At 55.8% G+C, this 15995-nt stretch overlaps 1 protein-coding gene across 2 annotated transcripts; it reads left to right on the top strand.

Moving 5' to 3' along the window:
* Window positions 1-2576: 2576 nt before the first annotated feature.
* Window positions 2577-13469, top strand: LOC118628932 (histone H4 transcription factor). 2 transcript variants are annotated; one of them, XM_036259955.1, is made up of 11 exons: window positions 2595-2666; window positions 3091-3152; window positions 7220-7410; window positions 10332-10561; window positions 10786-10897; window positions 11056-11208; window positions 11641-11718; window positions 11788-11908; window positions 11990-12128; window positions 12206-12330; window positions 12749-13469. In XM_036259955.1, exons 3-11 carry the CDS (start codon window positions 7230-7232, stop codon window positions 13155-13157), a joined length of 1548 nt encoding a protein of 515 aa, XP_036115848.1. In that variant the 5' UTR covers window positions 2595-2666; window positions 3091-3152; window positions 7220-7229; the 3' UTR covers window positions 13158-13469. The 2 variants fall into 2 exon arrangements, with proteins under 2 accessions (XP_036115847.1, XP_036115848.1); XM_036259954.1 differs by lacking the exon at window positions 3091-3152 and having other exon boundaries at window positions 2577-2666.
* Window positions 13470-15995: the final 2526 nt, after the last annotated feature.

Genomic DNA, 15995 nt, shown 5'->3' on the forward strand with positions numbered 1-15995 from the left:
CGATGTGTCCCTTTCACGTCGATGTTTCTCTCTCTCTCCCTTCCTCTCTCTCCCTCCCACTCTATCTGTACAAAAAATGGAAAAATGTCCTCGGGTGAGGATGATAAAAAGAATCAACCAATGGCCCTAATTGGTTTGGCCCGTGGACCAGAGAGTCCCGGGTTCGGTTCCCGCTAAGGGCATGTGCCTCGGTTGTGGTTGCGGTTGGTCCCCGGCCCCAGTTGGGGTTGTACAGGTGGCAACCAGTCAATGTGTCTCTCTCCCGTCAATGTTTCTCTCTCTCTCTCTCCCCTCTCTCCCTCCCACTCTATCTGAAAATAAATGCAAAAGTGTCCTCAGGTGAGGATTAAAAAAAAAAAAATAGAATCAATCAATGAATGCACAAATAAGTAGAACAACAAATTTCTCTCTCTCTTTCTGTGTCTCACCCCCCACACGTAGTTCCTCTCTGTCTCTCAAATCAATAAATAAATTAAAAAACAAAAACAAAGAAGGGCTGGAGCAGGAAGTGAGGTGGAGAGGACTCAAGACACAGCTGGAGAAGCATGCAGCACCCAAGGTCTAGAAAGCCCCAGTACGCTTTGGGGTTTTTGCCCACGAGGTGAATGGAATGCCTTTGAGTTCAAAGCAGAGTGGTTTGATCACATTTGCTCTCTGTAAAGATCACTATGAGTGCTCCATCGAGAATCGTTTGTAGCAGTGATTTTCAGTCTTTTTCATGGCACACATCAACTACTAAATCTCTGCAGCACACCAAAAAAAGTATTATATATTTAGGCCGACCTAACAAAAAAAAAGTATACTTTTGGTTCATTCACACTGAACAGCTATTGTGCTGTGTTGGCTGCCGTCATTTTTTTTTTTTTTTTTTTACAATCTAAGGGAAAAGAGGGCTGTGGCCCTGACTAGTCAGGTATTGCACGTTTTAAAAATTCTTGCAGTGCCCTGGCCAGTTTGGCTCAGCAGTTAGTGTTGGCCCGAGGACCAGAGAATCCCGGGTTCGGATCCCCGGTAAGGGCACGTACCTTGATTGCAGTTTGTCCCTGGCCCCGGTTGGGGTCATGTGGGGGGTGACCAGTTGATGTGTCTCTCTCACATTAATGTTTCCCTCTCTTTCTCTTACCCCTTCTCTCCTTCCCACTCAATCCGAAGATAAATGCAAAAAAAAAAAAAAAAAATTCTTGCAGCACAGGTGTGTGTGAAAAAACGCTGGGGTGGGGGGGGGGGGGAAGCAAGAGTACATGCACTGCAACCAGTCCTGTGAGTGCAGACCTCTAGGCTGGAAACATTTACTTCTAGTCATTTAAACTAGAGAGGCACGGGGCAGATTAAGAATGAAGTATGTGCCCTGGCTGGTTTGGCTCAGCGGTTAGAGTGTCAGCCTGCGGTCCAGAGAGACCTGGGTTCGGTTCCCACTGAGGGCACGTACCTCGGTTGCAGTTCATCCCGGCCCTGGTTGGGTCGTGCGGGTGGCAACCACTTGATGTGTCCCTTTCACGTGGATGTTTCTCTCTCTCTCCCTCCCACTCTATCTGAACAAGTGGAAAAAGGTCCTTGGGTGAGGATGAAAAAAAAAAGAATGGGGTATGCCCGGCTGGTGTGGCTCAGTGGTTGAGAGTGGACCCACGCACCAAGGTGCCTCCAGTTGGATTCCTGGTGGGGCACAGGCCCAGTTCCCAGTGGGGGGCATGCAGGAGGCGGCCAATGGATGTTCTCTGTCGTGCATGTTTCCACCTCTCTCCCTTTCCCTTCCTCTCTCTCCGAAACCAATAAAGAAGAAAAAAGAACGGGGTATGAATCTGAGCTACCCCGTCTTTAGGAAGGCAGAATTCACAGGACTTGGCAATGGATTGGAGGGATGGTCCCTGGGAACAGCGCGGTTGTTCCCGGAGCCTGGTAACACCGGAGGCAGAGCTGGTGGGGCACAGAGGCTGGCCCAGGAATGCTGATATTTAAGAGCTAAGATCAGGAGGGTGAAGGATAGAGGGCGGGATGCAGTCTGGGCCGCGCAGAGCGGGCGGTCCTGGGCACTCGACTTCCACGCAGCCAGCTAACGCAGGGCGCCAACCGAGCAGGGAAGACCCCACCCGGCACCTGGCCCGCACGCTGCGCATGTCCAGTGAGGCCTGCGCCGAGCCTGCGCACTGGGCGGATTCGGCCCTAGGATTGCTGCTGCGCTTTGCTTGGGTCCCAGCGGCGCGCGCCACGCTCCCTTTCCCGGCAGTCCGCCGCCACCCGCTCCCGCCCCTTCCGCTTTCTGGCCCGCCCCAGTTCCGTCCGTCGCAGCGGCCATTGGCTGACAGAGGGAGACGAGCGCGACGATTGGCTGTCGCTCAAACGCCCTCCCGGAAACGGCCCGAGGCGCTGGAGAGCTGGAGAGACGCGGAGCCCGGGCACCGTCAGCCGGCGCTCGCGCTTGGAGGGGCAGCGTCGCGGGGCGCGCTCGGGGGTCTCCGCGGCCGGGCTCTTCCGGAGCCGTCTCAGCGACGCTTCCTCTGCAGCTCGGCCACGCCGGGCGGCCCGTCGCCTGCCGGGCCCGGGCCCCCGACCCCGCGTCGAGCCCGCCTGCGCTCGCGTCGGGGTCTTCGCCGCGGCCGAGCTCCGTCACCGGGCGCCTCGTTCGGGCGCTGTCTTCAGACGTCCGAGTCCAGCGCTTTGGCCAAATTGTGAGTCCTTGGGAGGTTCGGAACCGGGGTCCCCTCCTCGTGCAGACCTTCCCGGGTCCATTTGGTGCTTTGCGTTCTGCGAGCCCTTAAGTGTCTGCCGATTGCTTCTGCCCGCGACTGCTGATGGAGAGGCGCGTTAGGGGTCCCTCGGGGCTTCCTCCTCCTCCTTTTTTTTTTTTTAATGGTAGCAAACTCGAAGAGTGGGAAGGTGCTTGTTAACCCCCACCTGCGGGTATTTCCCCATCGATGTTTAGAGGGGAGGAGGCAGGGAGGAGGGGAGAAGCACGGATGTGAGAGCGACGCCCCGATGGGCTGCCTGCCGCAGGACCGCAGGGGTCCCCCAGTTCCGTGCCCTGGACCCTCGGCTCTGGCCGCCGAGCAGACCAGCAGGGGCCGCTTGTCCTTCTGTCGGCCTCGTTTGTAGAATCAGATCAAGCTGAGCATCCTCTTGCCTTCAGGAGCAAGGAGGCGGAGAGCCAGCGTTTGGTGAGTTCAGTTACTATTACTTTGTAATCCTCACCTGAGGATGTTTTTCCATTTTTGTTCAGGTAGAGGGGGAGGAGGGAGAGAGAAAAGTTGATGTGAGAGAGACATGGTTGCCTCCCGCATGACCCCAGCCAGGGCCGGGACAACCGCAACCGAGGTTCGTGCCCTTGACCGTCGTACCTCGGTCCTTGGGCCTGGGCCGTTGCTCTAACGCCGAGCCACACCAGCCGGGGCGATGCCGAGCACTTGACTGTGTGTTCTGTAGTTCGGTTCTTGAATACATTTCATGAGAGGGGTGTGGTTATTTCCGGAGGCCCGCGTGCCTGGCCCCAGGTGGCAGAGCTAGCTGGCGCTTTCCAGCCAGGTCTGTTGAATCCGTCACCCGTGCCGATATTGGGATCCCATTTCACATGTAAGGAAACAGGTGTAGAGAAGCGGAGTGATCTGTCGAAAAATAAAGTAATAGCCCCGGTCGGGTAGCTCCCTTGGTTGTGTCGGATTCGCCAAGGTTGCCAGTTCGATCCCGGTCCAGGGACACAGAAGAATCAACCAATGAATGAATGAATAAGTGGAGCAACAGATGCATTCTCTTTCTCTCTCCCCCTTCCTCTCTCACTAAAACCAGTAAGTTAAAAAAATAAAGTGACAAATTAAATTTACTTAAACATTAAGTAGGTATGTGCTGGCCCTGCAGTTAGAACCGAACAGGGCCAGAGGCAGGCTCTGAGAGCATCTAGCATAGTGGCGGACACTGACAAAGTAACTACTTAGTAAAACACTTGGGCATTGTGTCTATAACTGTGACGTCTGTGGGAGGAGGGGATCCGAACAAGAGAAGTAAGACAGATATAGGACGAAAACGGAGTGAAACGCACTGCTTTGAATGATCTTTTGACCGCTTCCTAACTGTGACCTTAGGTAAAGTACTTAACCTACCCGGGCCCATTTCTTCATCAGTGAAGTGGGATAATAGGGGTACCTACCTAATAGGGTTCCTGTATTAATCGTTTTGATACATATAAGATGCTTAGAATAATGCTTGACAGTTTTTATTGCATTATATTATTCTTGTTATATTATTTTGGACATAGCAAAATCATTGAGACAAAAACTTGAACCCAGGTCCAGTGCTCGCTCCACTACACAAGTTGCCTCCTTGCACTCCTTGCCTTCTGAAAGAGTGGTGATCAGATAGTCCCTCTGCCCTTATCTCCCCAGGGTAGAAACAGGCAGGGACCAGGGAACGGAAGGAAAGAAGGCTGGGGACCGCGGAAGAGGGACTCGGGGAGCGCTGCCCAGTTTCCGGGCATTCTAGATACCTGGATGGCCTGGGCTTTGCCCGCCAGCCCCACAGCAGTGGGGAGCTAGAATGCTCGTGCCCAGGACACAGATGGGTGTAAAATGGTTTCTGCTCAGAAGCAGCTCATATTGCCCAGTTGGGTAAGTCAGAAGAGGACACGGAAAGAATCGGGAATGGCTATGGGTAGCATAGAAACAGGGTTGAGATTTCTGGTGCTAGCCCAGCAAACTACACCCCAGAGTGTCAAAGGTGACAATTCTTCTCGGGGGAGGGGCAAAGGCTGTAGATTAAAAAGGGTTTCGCTGGTAAGAGTTAGGTATAGTAAGTTCCTGTACTTGTAAGCAGGAAGGATTTTATGTATTTTGTAGTCCCCCCCCCCTCGCCCCAGTATGTAGTAGAGGCCCTTTGCAGAGGTCCCACCTGTCTCAGGTAGGCCAGAAGGAGCAGTGCCCCGCCCCCTTCCAGGGCCCATTATGGTGGGGGCATCGAGAATCAGTGAGAATTCTCAAGATGGACATGACACTCAGGACAGAGTTGAGACCTCTTAGCCTCTCATCCCCGGAACTTTTGCCTACAGCAGGGGTTCCCAACCTTCCTGATGCCGTGACCCTTTACCACAGTTTCTCATGTTGTGGGGATCCCCAACCATAAAATTATTTTCGTTGCTACTTCATAACGTAATTTTGCGGCTGTTATGAATCGCCATCGGAAATATGTGTTTTCCCATGGTCTTAGGCGACCCCTGTGAAAGAGTCATTTAACAGCTGTTCTGTGTTTTGTGTTAATGAGGGGAACTTCTTTTGCTTCTCAAACTCTGCTCTTGGAACTGCCCACATCAGAAGTGGGGTGCTGAGTTAGAAGGGCAGGTTTCCAGGCTTCACCCCAGCTCCCTGAATGCTCACTCTGGGGAGGGACTGGAGAACTCTGCATTTGTGTGCACTGTTAGAGATTGAGAGCCTTGAGTTTTTTATTTAGCTTCAACAGATATGTACTACAAACCTAAGCATGCTGAGTACCTGAGGTATGGCATCAGCTAAACAGATACGGCCTCTTTTGTTCAAATGAAATCTGCATTTCATTTATTTACTTTTAGTACTCAGGTAAGAGGTTTATTAAAAAGCTCATGAGCGCCCTGGCTGGTTTGGCTCAGCGGTTAGAGCATCAACCTGTGGTCCAGAGAGACTCAGGTTCGGTTCCTGCTAAGGACACGTACCACAGCTGCAGTTTGTTCCCGGCCCTGGTTGGGTTGTGTGGGTGGCAGCCACTCGATGTGTCACTTTCATGTTGATGTTTCTCTCTCTCTCTCTCTCTCTCTCTCTCTCTCTCTCTCTCCCTCCCTCCCTCCCTCCCACTCTATCTGAACAAAAATGGAAAAATGTCCTCAGGTGAGGATAAAAAAAAAAGCTCATGTGCAAGAGGGAGTGTATCCCTCGTTGAAGGAAAGGACGAATAGACTGCTCTTTTTTTAAATTTACATTTCCATTCAGAGGATGTTAGGGGAGAGTTGGAGTAACCCCCCCCCCCCCATAGGTTCGGGGAGGACAGATTATATGGCATTTTGAAAGTCTGGCAGGGACTTACGATGCAGTAAGAAATAAAGAGTTCTGAGTTCATTTGGAGGCTGTGTGGGTTGGAAGGAATATGGACTTTGGAGTTAGCCCAACCTGACCATACCACACTGCAAGTGTGGCCTTAGGCAAGCCAGTTGATCTTTGAACCCCAGGTCTTTATTTGTAAATAAAGTTAAAAATAGTGCTCACCTCATAGGGTGATGAAACGAAATTATATGACATATGTAATTAAAGTGCTTGGCATATAGTAACTGCAAAATTAAAAACAACAGGTTTTGCCTGGCCGGTGTGGCTCAGTGGATTGAGCATCATCCCTTGGACTGAGAGGTCCCAGTCCAATTCCAGGTCAGGGCACGTGCCCAGGTTGCAAGCTTGATCCCCAGTAGGGGGCATGAAGAAGGCAACTGATCCATGTTTCTCTCACATCAATGTTTCTCTCTCTCTCTCTCTAAAAAAATAAAAACACTTTAAAAACAAAAGGTTTTTATCCCGTTCTGAAGTTGACGATGTTCATGAGTAGAAGGGTTGCTTGGCTAAGGTCTCACAGCTAGTAGGTGGTGGACAAGCAGCCTGGATTTGAACTCTGGTTCTTCTCCAAAGCCATCTCTGAACCCGAGCTTCGCTCCACTTCCCAGAGGAGAATGTCCTTGGTGGGCTGCTCTGAAGCCTTATGAGGACATGTTGGTCAGAGTGCTCAGCTCAGTGCCTGGCACGCTCTGAGTGCTCCTGGTGCTGTCCTGTCACAGCCCTGGACAGCTCCCAGGGTTTGAGGAACTGCTACTCCGTCCCTACTGAGCAAGCACAGGTTTCTCACCGGTTCCTGGAAAAACTTTGCCTCCTGGGTCTAGGTGGGCTGCCTGCCCGGTGTCCGCCCCTCACCACACTGGGTCTAGGTGGGCTGCCTGCCCGGTGTCCGCCCCTCGCCACACTGGGTCTAGGTGGGCTGCCTGCCCGGTGTCCGCCCCTCGCCACACTGGGTCTAGGTGGGCTGCCTGCCCGGTGTCCGCCCCTCGCCACACTGGGTCTAGGTGGGCTGCCTGCCCGGTGTCCGCCCCTCGCCACACTGGGTCTAGGTGGGCTGCCTGCCCGGTGTCCGCCCCTCGCCACACTGGGTCTAGGTGGGCTGCCTGCCCGGTGTCTGCCCCTCGCCACACTGGGGTAACCCTGCAGCTGTGCCTTGCCTCCTCCTCCCCTAGGGCGAAGGCCATGCCGCCCCCTGGGAAAGTTCCCCGGAAGGAGAACCTGGGGCTGCAGTGTGAGTGGGGGTCCTGCTCCTTTGTGTGCTCGGCCATGGAGGAGTTCTGCGAGCACGTCACAGAGCACCTGCAGAAGCACCTGCGCAGCTCGGGGGAGGACGACGAGGAGGACGAGGACGAGGACCTGCTGGGTAAGGGAGAAGGCTAGAAGGAGGAAGCTCAAGGGGAGGCAGCCTGGGAGAGTGGTGGTGTAACTTCCTCTTTCTGATAGTGTTGTTTATAGAAACATTGTAGCCTCCTTGTTTTCAAAACCAATCTGCCGTCTTCCCATCAAAAGGCAATTATTGACACTGCTTTTGTGAGCATTCTTCTTGATCTCCCTCTACATGTCTATACATAATTTATATAACTGTGATTTTATTTTATTATTTTTTAAAAATATGTGTTATTGATTTTTAGAGGAAGGGAGGGGGAGAGAGAGAAACATCAATGAAAGAGAAACATTGATTGGCTGCCTCCTGCACACTCCCCATCAGGCACTGAGCCCCAAGCCCCAATCCCTGAGCCCACAACCTGGGCATGTGCCCTGAGGGGGAATCGAACTAGTGACCTCTTGGTCCATGGGTCGACGCTCAACCACTGAGCCACACTGGCTGGGCTTATTTTAATTTTTTATATTTCAAACAACCGGACACAAAAGTTCTTAGTTTATTAATCCTCTTATGGCCCTGGCCAGTTTGGCTCAGTGGTTGGAGTGTTGGCCTGTGGACAAAGAGTTGTGGGTTCGACACCGGTCAAGGCCACGTACCTCAGTTTCGGTTCATCCCCAGCCCTGGTCAGGGTCGTGCGGGAGGCAACCAGTCCATGTGTCCCTCTCACATCGATGTTTCTCTCTCCCTCCCTCCCACTCCATCTGAAGATAAATAGAAAACTATCCTCGGGTGAAGATGAAAAAGAAATTAATTCTCTCATGAAAAGTTTGCACGGTCACCCAGATAGTCACTGAGGAATCTTGACTCCTGCCGACCCGCCTCCAGCTCACTTTCCAGTGCGGGCCTTTGCCGTCCCCCCGGCTCGTCGTTCTGTCCCTGCGTTTCTGCCACTGTTTTTTTATCTTCACCTGAGGACATTTTCCACTTTTTGTTCAGATAGAGTGGGAGGGAGGGAGGGGGAGAGAGAGAGAGAGAGAGAGAGAGAGAGAGGAGAAACATCGACGTGAAAGGGACACATCGAGTGGCTGCCACCTGCATGACCAACCAGGGCCGGGGACAAACTGCAACCGCGGTATGTGCCCTTAGCGGGAACCGAACCCGGGTCTCTGGACTGCAGGCCAGTGCTCCAACCATAGAGCCAAACCGGCCAGGGCCGTCACTGTTTTTTAAAGTCATCTTTTCACATTGGCCATGGCTTGCTAACCTGTTTGGGCTCATTTCTGTGCGTTATCCAAGGAATCATGAATCATGACAAAGCCAGGTGTCTTGTCACCACCAAACTGGGTTCTGACTCTAAACACAAAGATGACACCTGGTGTGGTCGTGCACATTTTGGCTGGTTCCCCCTGAATTTCTGTGTTAGGCACTGTTGTGCCCCCAGGGTGAAGGCATCAGTGACCATTTGTTTCCCCGGAGTGGTCAGTTCATCGGAGCTGCTTAGCTGCTGCGGCGCCCACGGTGGCGGCTGGTCTTCAAGCCCGCCCCCTTCCGTGCCGTGCAGGCTGTCGTAGACGGCCCTGGTGGCCCCTGGCCGTGTCTCTCGCGAGACCGAGACCGCCGGCTGGAGCAATCTCACAGCACCGCCTGTGCTCCGTGCCCCCTGAAGTGCTCGCCGTGCTGTCCATCAAAGGGGAGGGCGTGGCCTGGCCGGGGTGGCTGTCAGTGAGCACTGCCCTATGCACCACAAGGTTGTGGGTTTGATCCCCGGTCAGGGCACATACCCAGGTTGTGGGTTCGATCCCCGGTTGGGGCATGTATGGAAGGCAACTAAATGATGTTTCTCTCCCTCCCACCCTTGTCCCTCTCCATGTATGACATGGGTGAGGATTAAAAAGAAAAAAAGAAAATGTGGTTTGCAATCCCCTAAATTGATTTCACCACCTTCTAATCTAATAGATCACAATGGAGGTTGCAAAACTGGTATATAGAAAGTACAGAGACAACTCTCTTCAAATTCTGTTTGAAGCATAGTGACTGAACTATGTAACTGATGGTTTTAAAAGTCAAATGATATTTACACAAAAGGGAAATTAGGGTGTTATTATATTGTTAAAAATATCTACTTTTCGCCCAGCTGGTGTGGCTCAGTTGGTCGAGCGTTGACGCTGCACCAGGAGGTCACAGGTTCTGTCCCCGGCAGGGCACATGCCCAGGTTGTGGCCTTGATCCCCAGTGGGGAGTGTGTAGGAGGCAGCAAATCGGTGTTTCTGTCTTTCTCTTCCTCTTGCTTCCTCTCTCTGAGATCAATAAAAACATATTTTTAAAAAATCTACTTTTCAAAACAAGTAAACCCATAAAAAGCATTGAAAATACGGTTCTTAGGGAGAGATGCGAGAGAGAGGAAGTGGGTTGGGATAGTCGATGGGCCCTCCTGGAGAAGAAAGATCTAGAGCAGAACGTGGGGGAAGGAGGCCTTGTAGTTGGCGGAAGCAGTGGGGTGCGCCTGGTTGGGAGGCAGGGACTCTGCCAGGGTGGTGCCTGCCACGCCCACCGTCTGGTCCCGGGCGCTGGGCTTGCCCACAGCGTGCCCTCTGCCTGGACCACACTTCCCCACCTGGTGGTAGACACTCGCCCTTCATGTCTCAGCCCAGGGACACTTCCAGGACACCCGTCCGCAGGCCTTCACCGTCATGGTTCTCACACCTGGTACGGCTTCATATCTATACATGCGGTTGTTTGGTTAATGTCTTTTCTCCCCGGCTGAAAGCTCTGTAAGGACAAAGACAAGGGCTCTACTCCGCACGTCCCGGCGTTTGGCACGGTCCGTGGGGCTTGGATACTGTTGTCCGGTAGATAAACTCCTGGCAGCTGGGTCAGAGTCAGCCCCCTGCCTCGCTGCCGGTGCACAGGGAGGAGAGCGAGGCTGGAAGCCATCGTCTTCTCTCTGACCCTCTCCGCAGAGGAGGAGTTCTCCTGCTTGTGGCAGGAGTGCGGCTTCTGCTGCCTGGACAGCCCTGCGGACCTGGCCCGCCACGTGTACTTCCACTGCTACCACACCAAGCTGAAGCAGTGGGGGCTGCAGGCGCTGCAGAGCCAGGCCGACCTCAGCCCTTGCATCCTGGACTTCCACAGCCGCAACATCATCCCCGACATCCCGGACCACTTCCTGTGTCTGTGGGAGCACTGCGAGGTCAGTGGGCAGTTGCGGCTCTTCCCTCCAGGTGCTCGGCCCTTTCCGCGGTCCCCTGTGCTCCTGCGGTTTCTGGTAGCATCTCCTTCATGGCTGGGTGGCTCCCGTGCTCAGATGTTCCTGTCCCGACCCAGTTAGTTCGGGAGAGGGCCGAGAAGCCCCGTGGACACAGGGTGAGCGTCCCTCTGCCCACGCTCAGTCCTCACCCGAGCTGTCCTGCGCAGAGCTCCTTCGACAACCCCGAGTGGTTCTACCGGCACGTGGAGGCGCACAGCCTGTGCTGTGAGTACAGAGCGGCGGGCAGGGACAGCCACGTGGTGCTGTGCGGCTGGAAAGGTAGGCCGCGCTCCCTCTGCCTCTGCGGAGACCCGGGCTTGCTGAGGGGCTGGCGCAGCAGGACGGGTCCTGCGGGCGGGCTGGCTGCTGTCTGCAGACTTGGGGGAGCGGAGCGGCTCTGGGTCTGTGGCTGGAGCAGGACCGGCCTTGCTTCCCAGGCTGTACCTGCACCTTCAAGGACCACTGCAAGCTTCGCGAGCACCTGCGGAGCCACACCCAGGAGAAGGTGGTGGCCTGCCCCACCTGCGGGGGCATGTTTGCCAACAACACCAAGTTCTTAGACCACATCCGCCGTCAGACCTCACTGGACCGTAAGTAGTCAGAGGGAGTGGGTGCAGGCCGTTCTGCTCGTGGGGGTTGGGGCACATTCCCAGGGAGGGCCCTGCAGGCGTCTGCAGCCTGGTACATTTCCCTTCAAGGCCCAGTCACCTGCCCGTGCCTGCTGGCTCAGGTTTGCCGGCATTGCTGTGCAGGGTGCACGGTGCCCGCTGTCGCCACAGGGCGTCCCCACAGCAGCCGGGAGGCAGGCTCTTGTCCCTTCTGCAGCTGGGAAGCTAAGGCTCAGAGGGCTTAAGGCATTAGGAGACCACACGGCTAGGGAGTGTTCCCGCCGGGACGGAGTCAGGTTCCCAGCGCGAGTCCCACGCTCTCCCCGTGACACCGCCCGTCCCTGTCCCCTCGGGCGGCTCCCTCCTGCCTGGGGCTGCCCCCCACATCCCCCCCCCCCCCCCGTGTCCCCCCAGAGCAGCGCTTCCAGTGCTCTCACTGCTCCAAGCGCTTCGCCACCGAGAGGCTGCTGCGGGACCACATGCGCAACCATGGTGAGTAGCGCCCGCCCCCCGCGGCCTCGGGGTTGCAGGCCCTCGGGTCACAGCCTCCTCTGCTCTCAGTGAATCACTACAAGTGCCCCCTGTGTGACATGACCTGTCCGCTGCCGTCCTCCCTCCGCAACCACATGCGCTTCCGCCACAGCGAGGACCGGCCCTTTAAATGTGACTGCTGTGACTACAGGTAAGGGGCCCGGGGCCAGAGGTCTCAGGCTCGTGTTCTAGAGCCCGGTGCCCTCCAACCCCTCCTGACCTCTCCCGGCAGCTGCAAGAACCTGATCGACCTCCGGAAGCACCTGGACACTCACAGCAAGGAGCCGGCCTACAGGTGTGATTTCGAGAACTGCAGCTTCAGTGCCCGGGCCCACTGCTCCCTCAAGTCCCATTACCGAAAAGTGCACGAAGTGAGTGGCTCCGGTGGGCAGGGCTGGCGGCAGGGGGCGCCCGGGCTGAAGGTGACCACTGCCTCCCTCCCGATCAGGGGTACTCGGAGCCGAGGTACAAGTGTCATGTGTGTGACAAGTGCTTCACCAGGGGCAACAACCTCACCGTGCACCTTCGCAAGAAGCACCAGTTCAAGTGGCCCTCGGGGCACCCCCGATTCCGGTACGGCTCGCCCCGTCGCCTGTCCGTTTTCAGCCTGGACGTTGTCGGGAGTGAAGTGCTTGGTGTCCCCGTCTCCAGTTCCGCTCGAGGGACCCTGACTTTCTGGTCCAAGGCACCGCTTCAGACCCAGTCAGTGGTGCCTAGAGTCCTGCAGCCCAAACGGGGAGAGCCTCCCGCACCCCGCCCTCCACAAGTAGCGTTCCTCTCCCCTTCCTCGCCTCACCCTCTGGTCTCGACATGGAGATTCCAGTATGAGTGATGGGCCTTCTCTTGTCTTTACATTTGGATCAGGATGTTTGTCTTCGGCTCCCATCACGTAGCCTCCGGGCTTCCTCCCCCTTGTGTGTGTCCCCTGCCTGTCGGCCCTGGCATTTCGTAGCCCCTGCCCACGTGTGCTGCCTCTGTGTCCCCCGCACAGGTACAAGGAGCACGAAGACGGCTACATGCGGCTGCAGCTGGTCCGCTACGAGAGTGTGGAGCTGACCCAGCAGCTGCTGCGGCAGCCGCAGGAAGGAGCGGGCCTGGGGGCGTCCCTGAGCGACAGCGGCCTGCAGAGCATCATCCTGGAGACGGTGCCCGGGGCGGCGGGGCCCCAGGGAGAGGCGGCAGAGCAGGGCACAGCGGATCCGGGCACAGCCCTCTCGGCCCCGCAGGACTCCTCCCGGCCCCTCGTCCATGTGGTGGATCAGGACAGTGCCCAGGAGATCGTCTACTATGTGCTGTCGGAAGCCCCGGGGGCGTCCCCCCCAGCCCCCGAGTCCCCCGCGGGGAGCCTCATGGAAAAGCTTCCGGGAGCAGCTGAGGAGCCAGGAGTCCAGATGGCGTGAAGGCGCGGAGCAGGACCATTCCTGAGCCGGGCGCGGCGGAGCCAGGCGGCACTGCCCCTTGGGGCGGCCCTTGCCAATGGGTGCCTTTGGAGTGGCGCCGGGAGCAGCCGTCCACTCTGGATCTGGCCTGCGTCGGCAGGCTCGGCGGACTTTCTTGCTGCCAGACCTCGCTCTTGTGGGGATCCTGAGCGGTTGGGGATCCTGAGGAGGGCGGCCTGGCGGTGCATGCTCCTGTAGACAGTGGCTGTCCGGCCCAGCCGGCCCTCCGCGGCTGGAGCAGTGATTCAGGTCCTCGGGCCGCAGTGGCCCCGTCGCCACCGCCTCCCTGCAGGGGTCTGCAGCCCCAGGACTCCCTGCTGTCCCCCCAGGGCGGCGCTGAGTGTGTAGCGTTTGGTTTTGGTAATAAATGCTGCTGTTCCTTCTCTTATGTTTGGAGCTGGTTAACTGGGTCGTGAGACACAGCCACCCAGAAGGGAAGCAGAGTAATTAGGCTCTTCCCCTTTCGGTGGCCGGGTTCATTTCTGTTTCTAACTGTCTTGTTCCCAGCTCGCCTCCCACCCCTGGGGTGAGACCCTCCATCTCCCAGGAAGTCAGGCTGAGGCCCGGAGTGTGTAATGGCAGCGCTCGGACCGCTGAGGGCTGAGCAGGAAGGCGCAGCCCGGACCTGCCCACCGCCAGCTCGGTCACAGCCCGCGGGGCGGGGCCTGGGAAGAAGCTGGCAGTGCGGGTGTGTCTGGGCCCAGGGACTGGGAGGGACTTCAGTCAGGAACTGAGGTAGAGCCCATGTTCCTGGGGAGAGGGTCTGGCTTTCATTACATTCTCGGAGGTGAGACCTTCCAGAAAAAGAATTGGGCCTGTCCAGCCACTTCACAGTACCTGTGTCCGTTCTTGGGGTTCCTGCTGCTCTGGAGGGGTCAGGAAAATGTTCCCCACTAGGGCTTCTGGGCCTTTAAAAAGACCCAACTTAATTCCTGTTAGCAAAACTGTGCCGCCCGGCTGGCGTGGCTCAGTGGTTGAGCGTCGACCCTGCACCAAGAGGTCGCCAGTTCGATTCCCCATCAGGACACATGGCCAGGTTGTGGGCCCGATCCCCAGTGGGGGGTATGCAGGAGGCGGCCAGTCCATGTTCTCATCAATGTTTCCATCTCTCTAAAATCAATTAAAAAGGGGAAAAAAACCACAACTGCCTATTTGCAGCAAGACATAGGGAAGAAAATTCTCTTCATTAATCCCATCAGCCACTCCCTGAGTCCCTCCTATGGTCCAGGCTGTGAGGGATGCGAAGGTGAGGAGAACCCAGAACCTGCCCTGGAGGGACTTGAAGCAGAGGTGAGGAAGGTCAGAGTGAGGTTCATTCACAGGGCTCAGTGTAGGCGGAGAGTGTTTGGGCAAGGGGTCAGGAAAGGCTTCATCAAAGTGATGAGACTCCCATGACAAGGAGGTGGACAGGTTGTTCCGGGAGGGAGGAGCTAGGTCTGTAGACGAAGCTGAAGGGGTACTTCATGGTCTGTAGTGGAAAGGGCCACAGGCGGCCGAGAACAGGGCCCGGAAGGAGGGCAAGACCGCCCAGAAGGGCCGGGCAGCGTTTCAGAGGCGACCATGAGGTGACAGCTGTAAAGCCATAGCGGTGTTGATCTCCACTCAACACGAGCCCCCTGAAATGGCCACGGGCGAGAGAGGGATCGCAGGAATGGACATTGTCCACGACAAGCCCTGCCAGGGAGCTCAGTGGGTTCGAGCGTCGTCCGGACACACCAAGTTATGGGTTCCATCCCCAGTCGGGGCCCATACAAGGGTCAACCCATGAACAAGTGGAACAGCAAATCAGTGTTTTCTCCTTTTCCCTAGATCCAATACCTTTTTCACAAAGCCGCTCCCTTCCCGGCTTTCAGGTCCTGTACTGTTCGCCTCCACACCCCGTCCCTCCACCGAAGGAGCGACCCCTGTCCCCACCGGGACGCTGAGGCTGCTTTGGGCTGAGAGGACCCCCGTTTCCTCTGTGCCTCTTCACACCATCTGATTTGGAGTTCCCTCCCCGCGCCCACCTCGGCCTGTGGTTCCGATCGCCCCTGGCCCTCGGTGTATGGTGACGCGCGGTCCTCTGGAGCTCCTGTTCCTGTGTCTGCATGTTCTGCTGCTGCCCAGTCCACGCGCCCCCACCTTGTATGGACGCAGTGGTCGCTTTGGGGCAAACGCAGGCGCCCATGTGTCCCTATGACAGTTGTCTTGTTCGACCTGATTAACAACTGTCTCCGAGTGTTAGGCCAAGAGTTGAACAGAACGGTGCCAGAGAGACCCCAGAGGCTCGACATCACGGACTCCTCACCAAGACCGGGCGAAGATTTTTTTTTTTTTTTTTTTTTTTATCCTCACCCGAGGACATTTTTCCATTTTTTGTACAGACAGAGTGGGAGGGAGAGAGAGGAAGAGAGAGAGAGGGAAACATCGATGTGAAAGGGACACATCGAGTGGCTGCCACCCGCACGACCAACCAGGGCCGGGGACAAACTGCAACCAGGTACGTGCCCTTAGCGGGAACCGAACCCGGGTCTCTCTGGACCACAGGCAGACGCTCTAACCGCTGAGCCAAACCGGCCAGGGCCCGGGCGAAGATTTTAAAGGCTCTGAACCCTAAAAAGATGAATTCCCCCTTCTCCACGTATAATTCAAAAGTGGAAATATGAAACATACAAGGGAGTCAGGATTATACTTTCAAAAACACGTATGTGTGTGTATATGTATATATATGTATGTATGTGTGTATGTGTGTGTATATATAAAAATTATATATAAATTAAGACCATACATATATATATGTATGGTCTTAATTTTTTTGCT

This window comes from Molossus molossus, unplaced genomic scaffold (assembly GCF_014108415.1).
Source record: "Molossus molossus isolate mMolMol1 unplaced genomic scaffold, mMolMol1.p scaffold_m16_p_13, whole genome shotgun sequence".
Classification (NCBI taxonomy): Eukaryota; Metazoa; Chordata; class Mammalia; order Chiroptera; family Molossidae; genus Molossus; species Molossus molossus.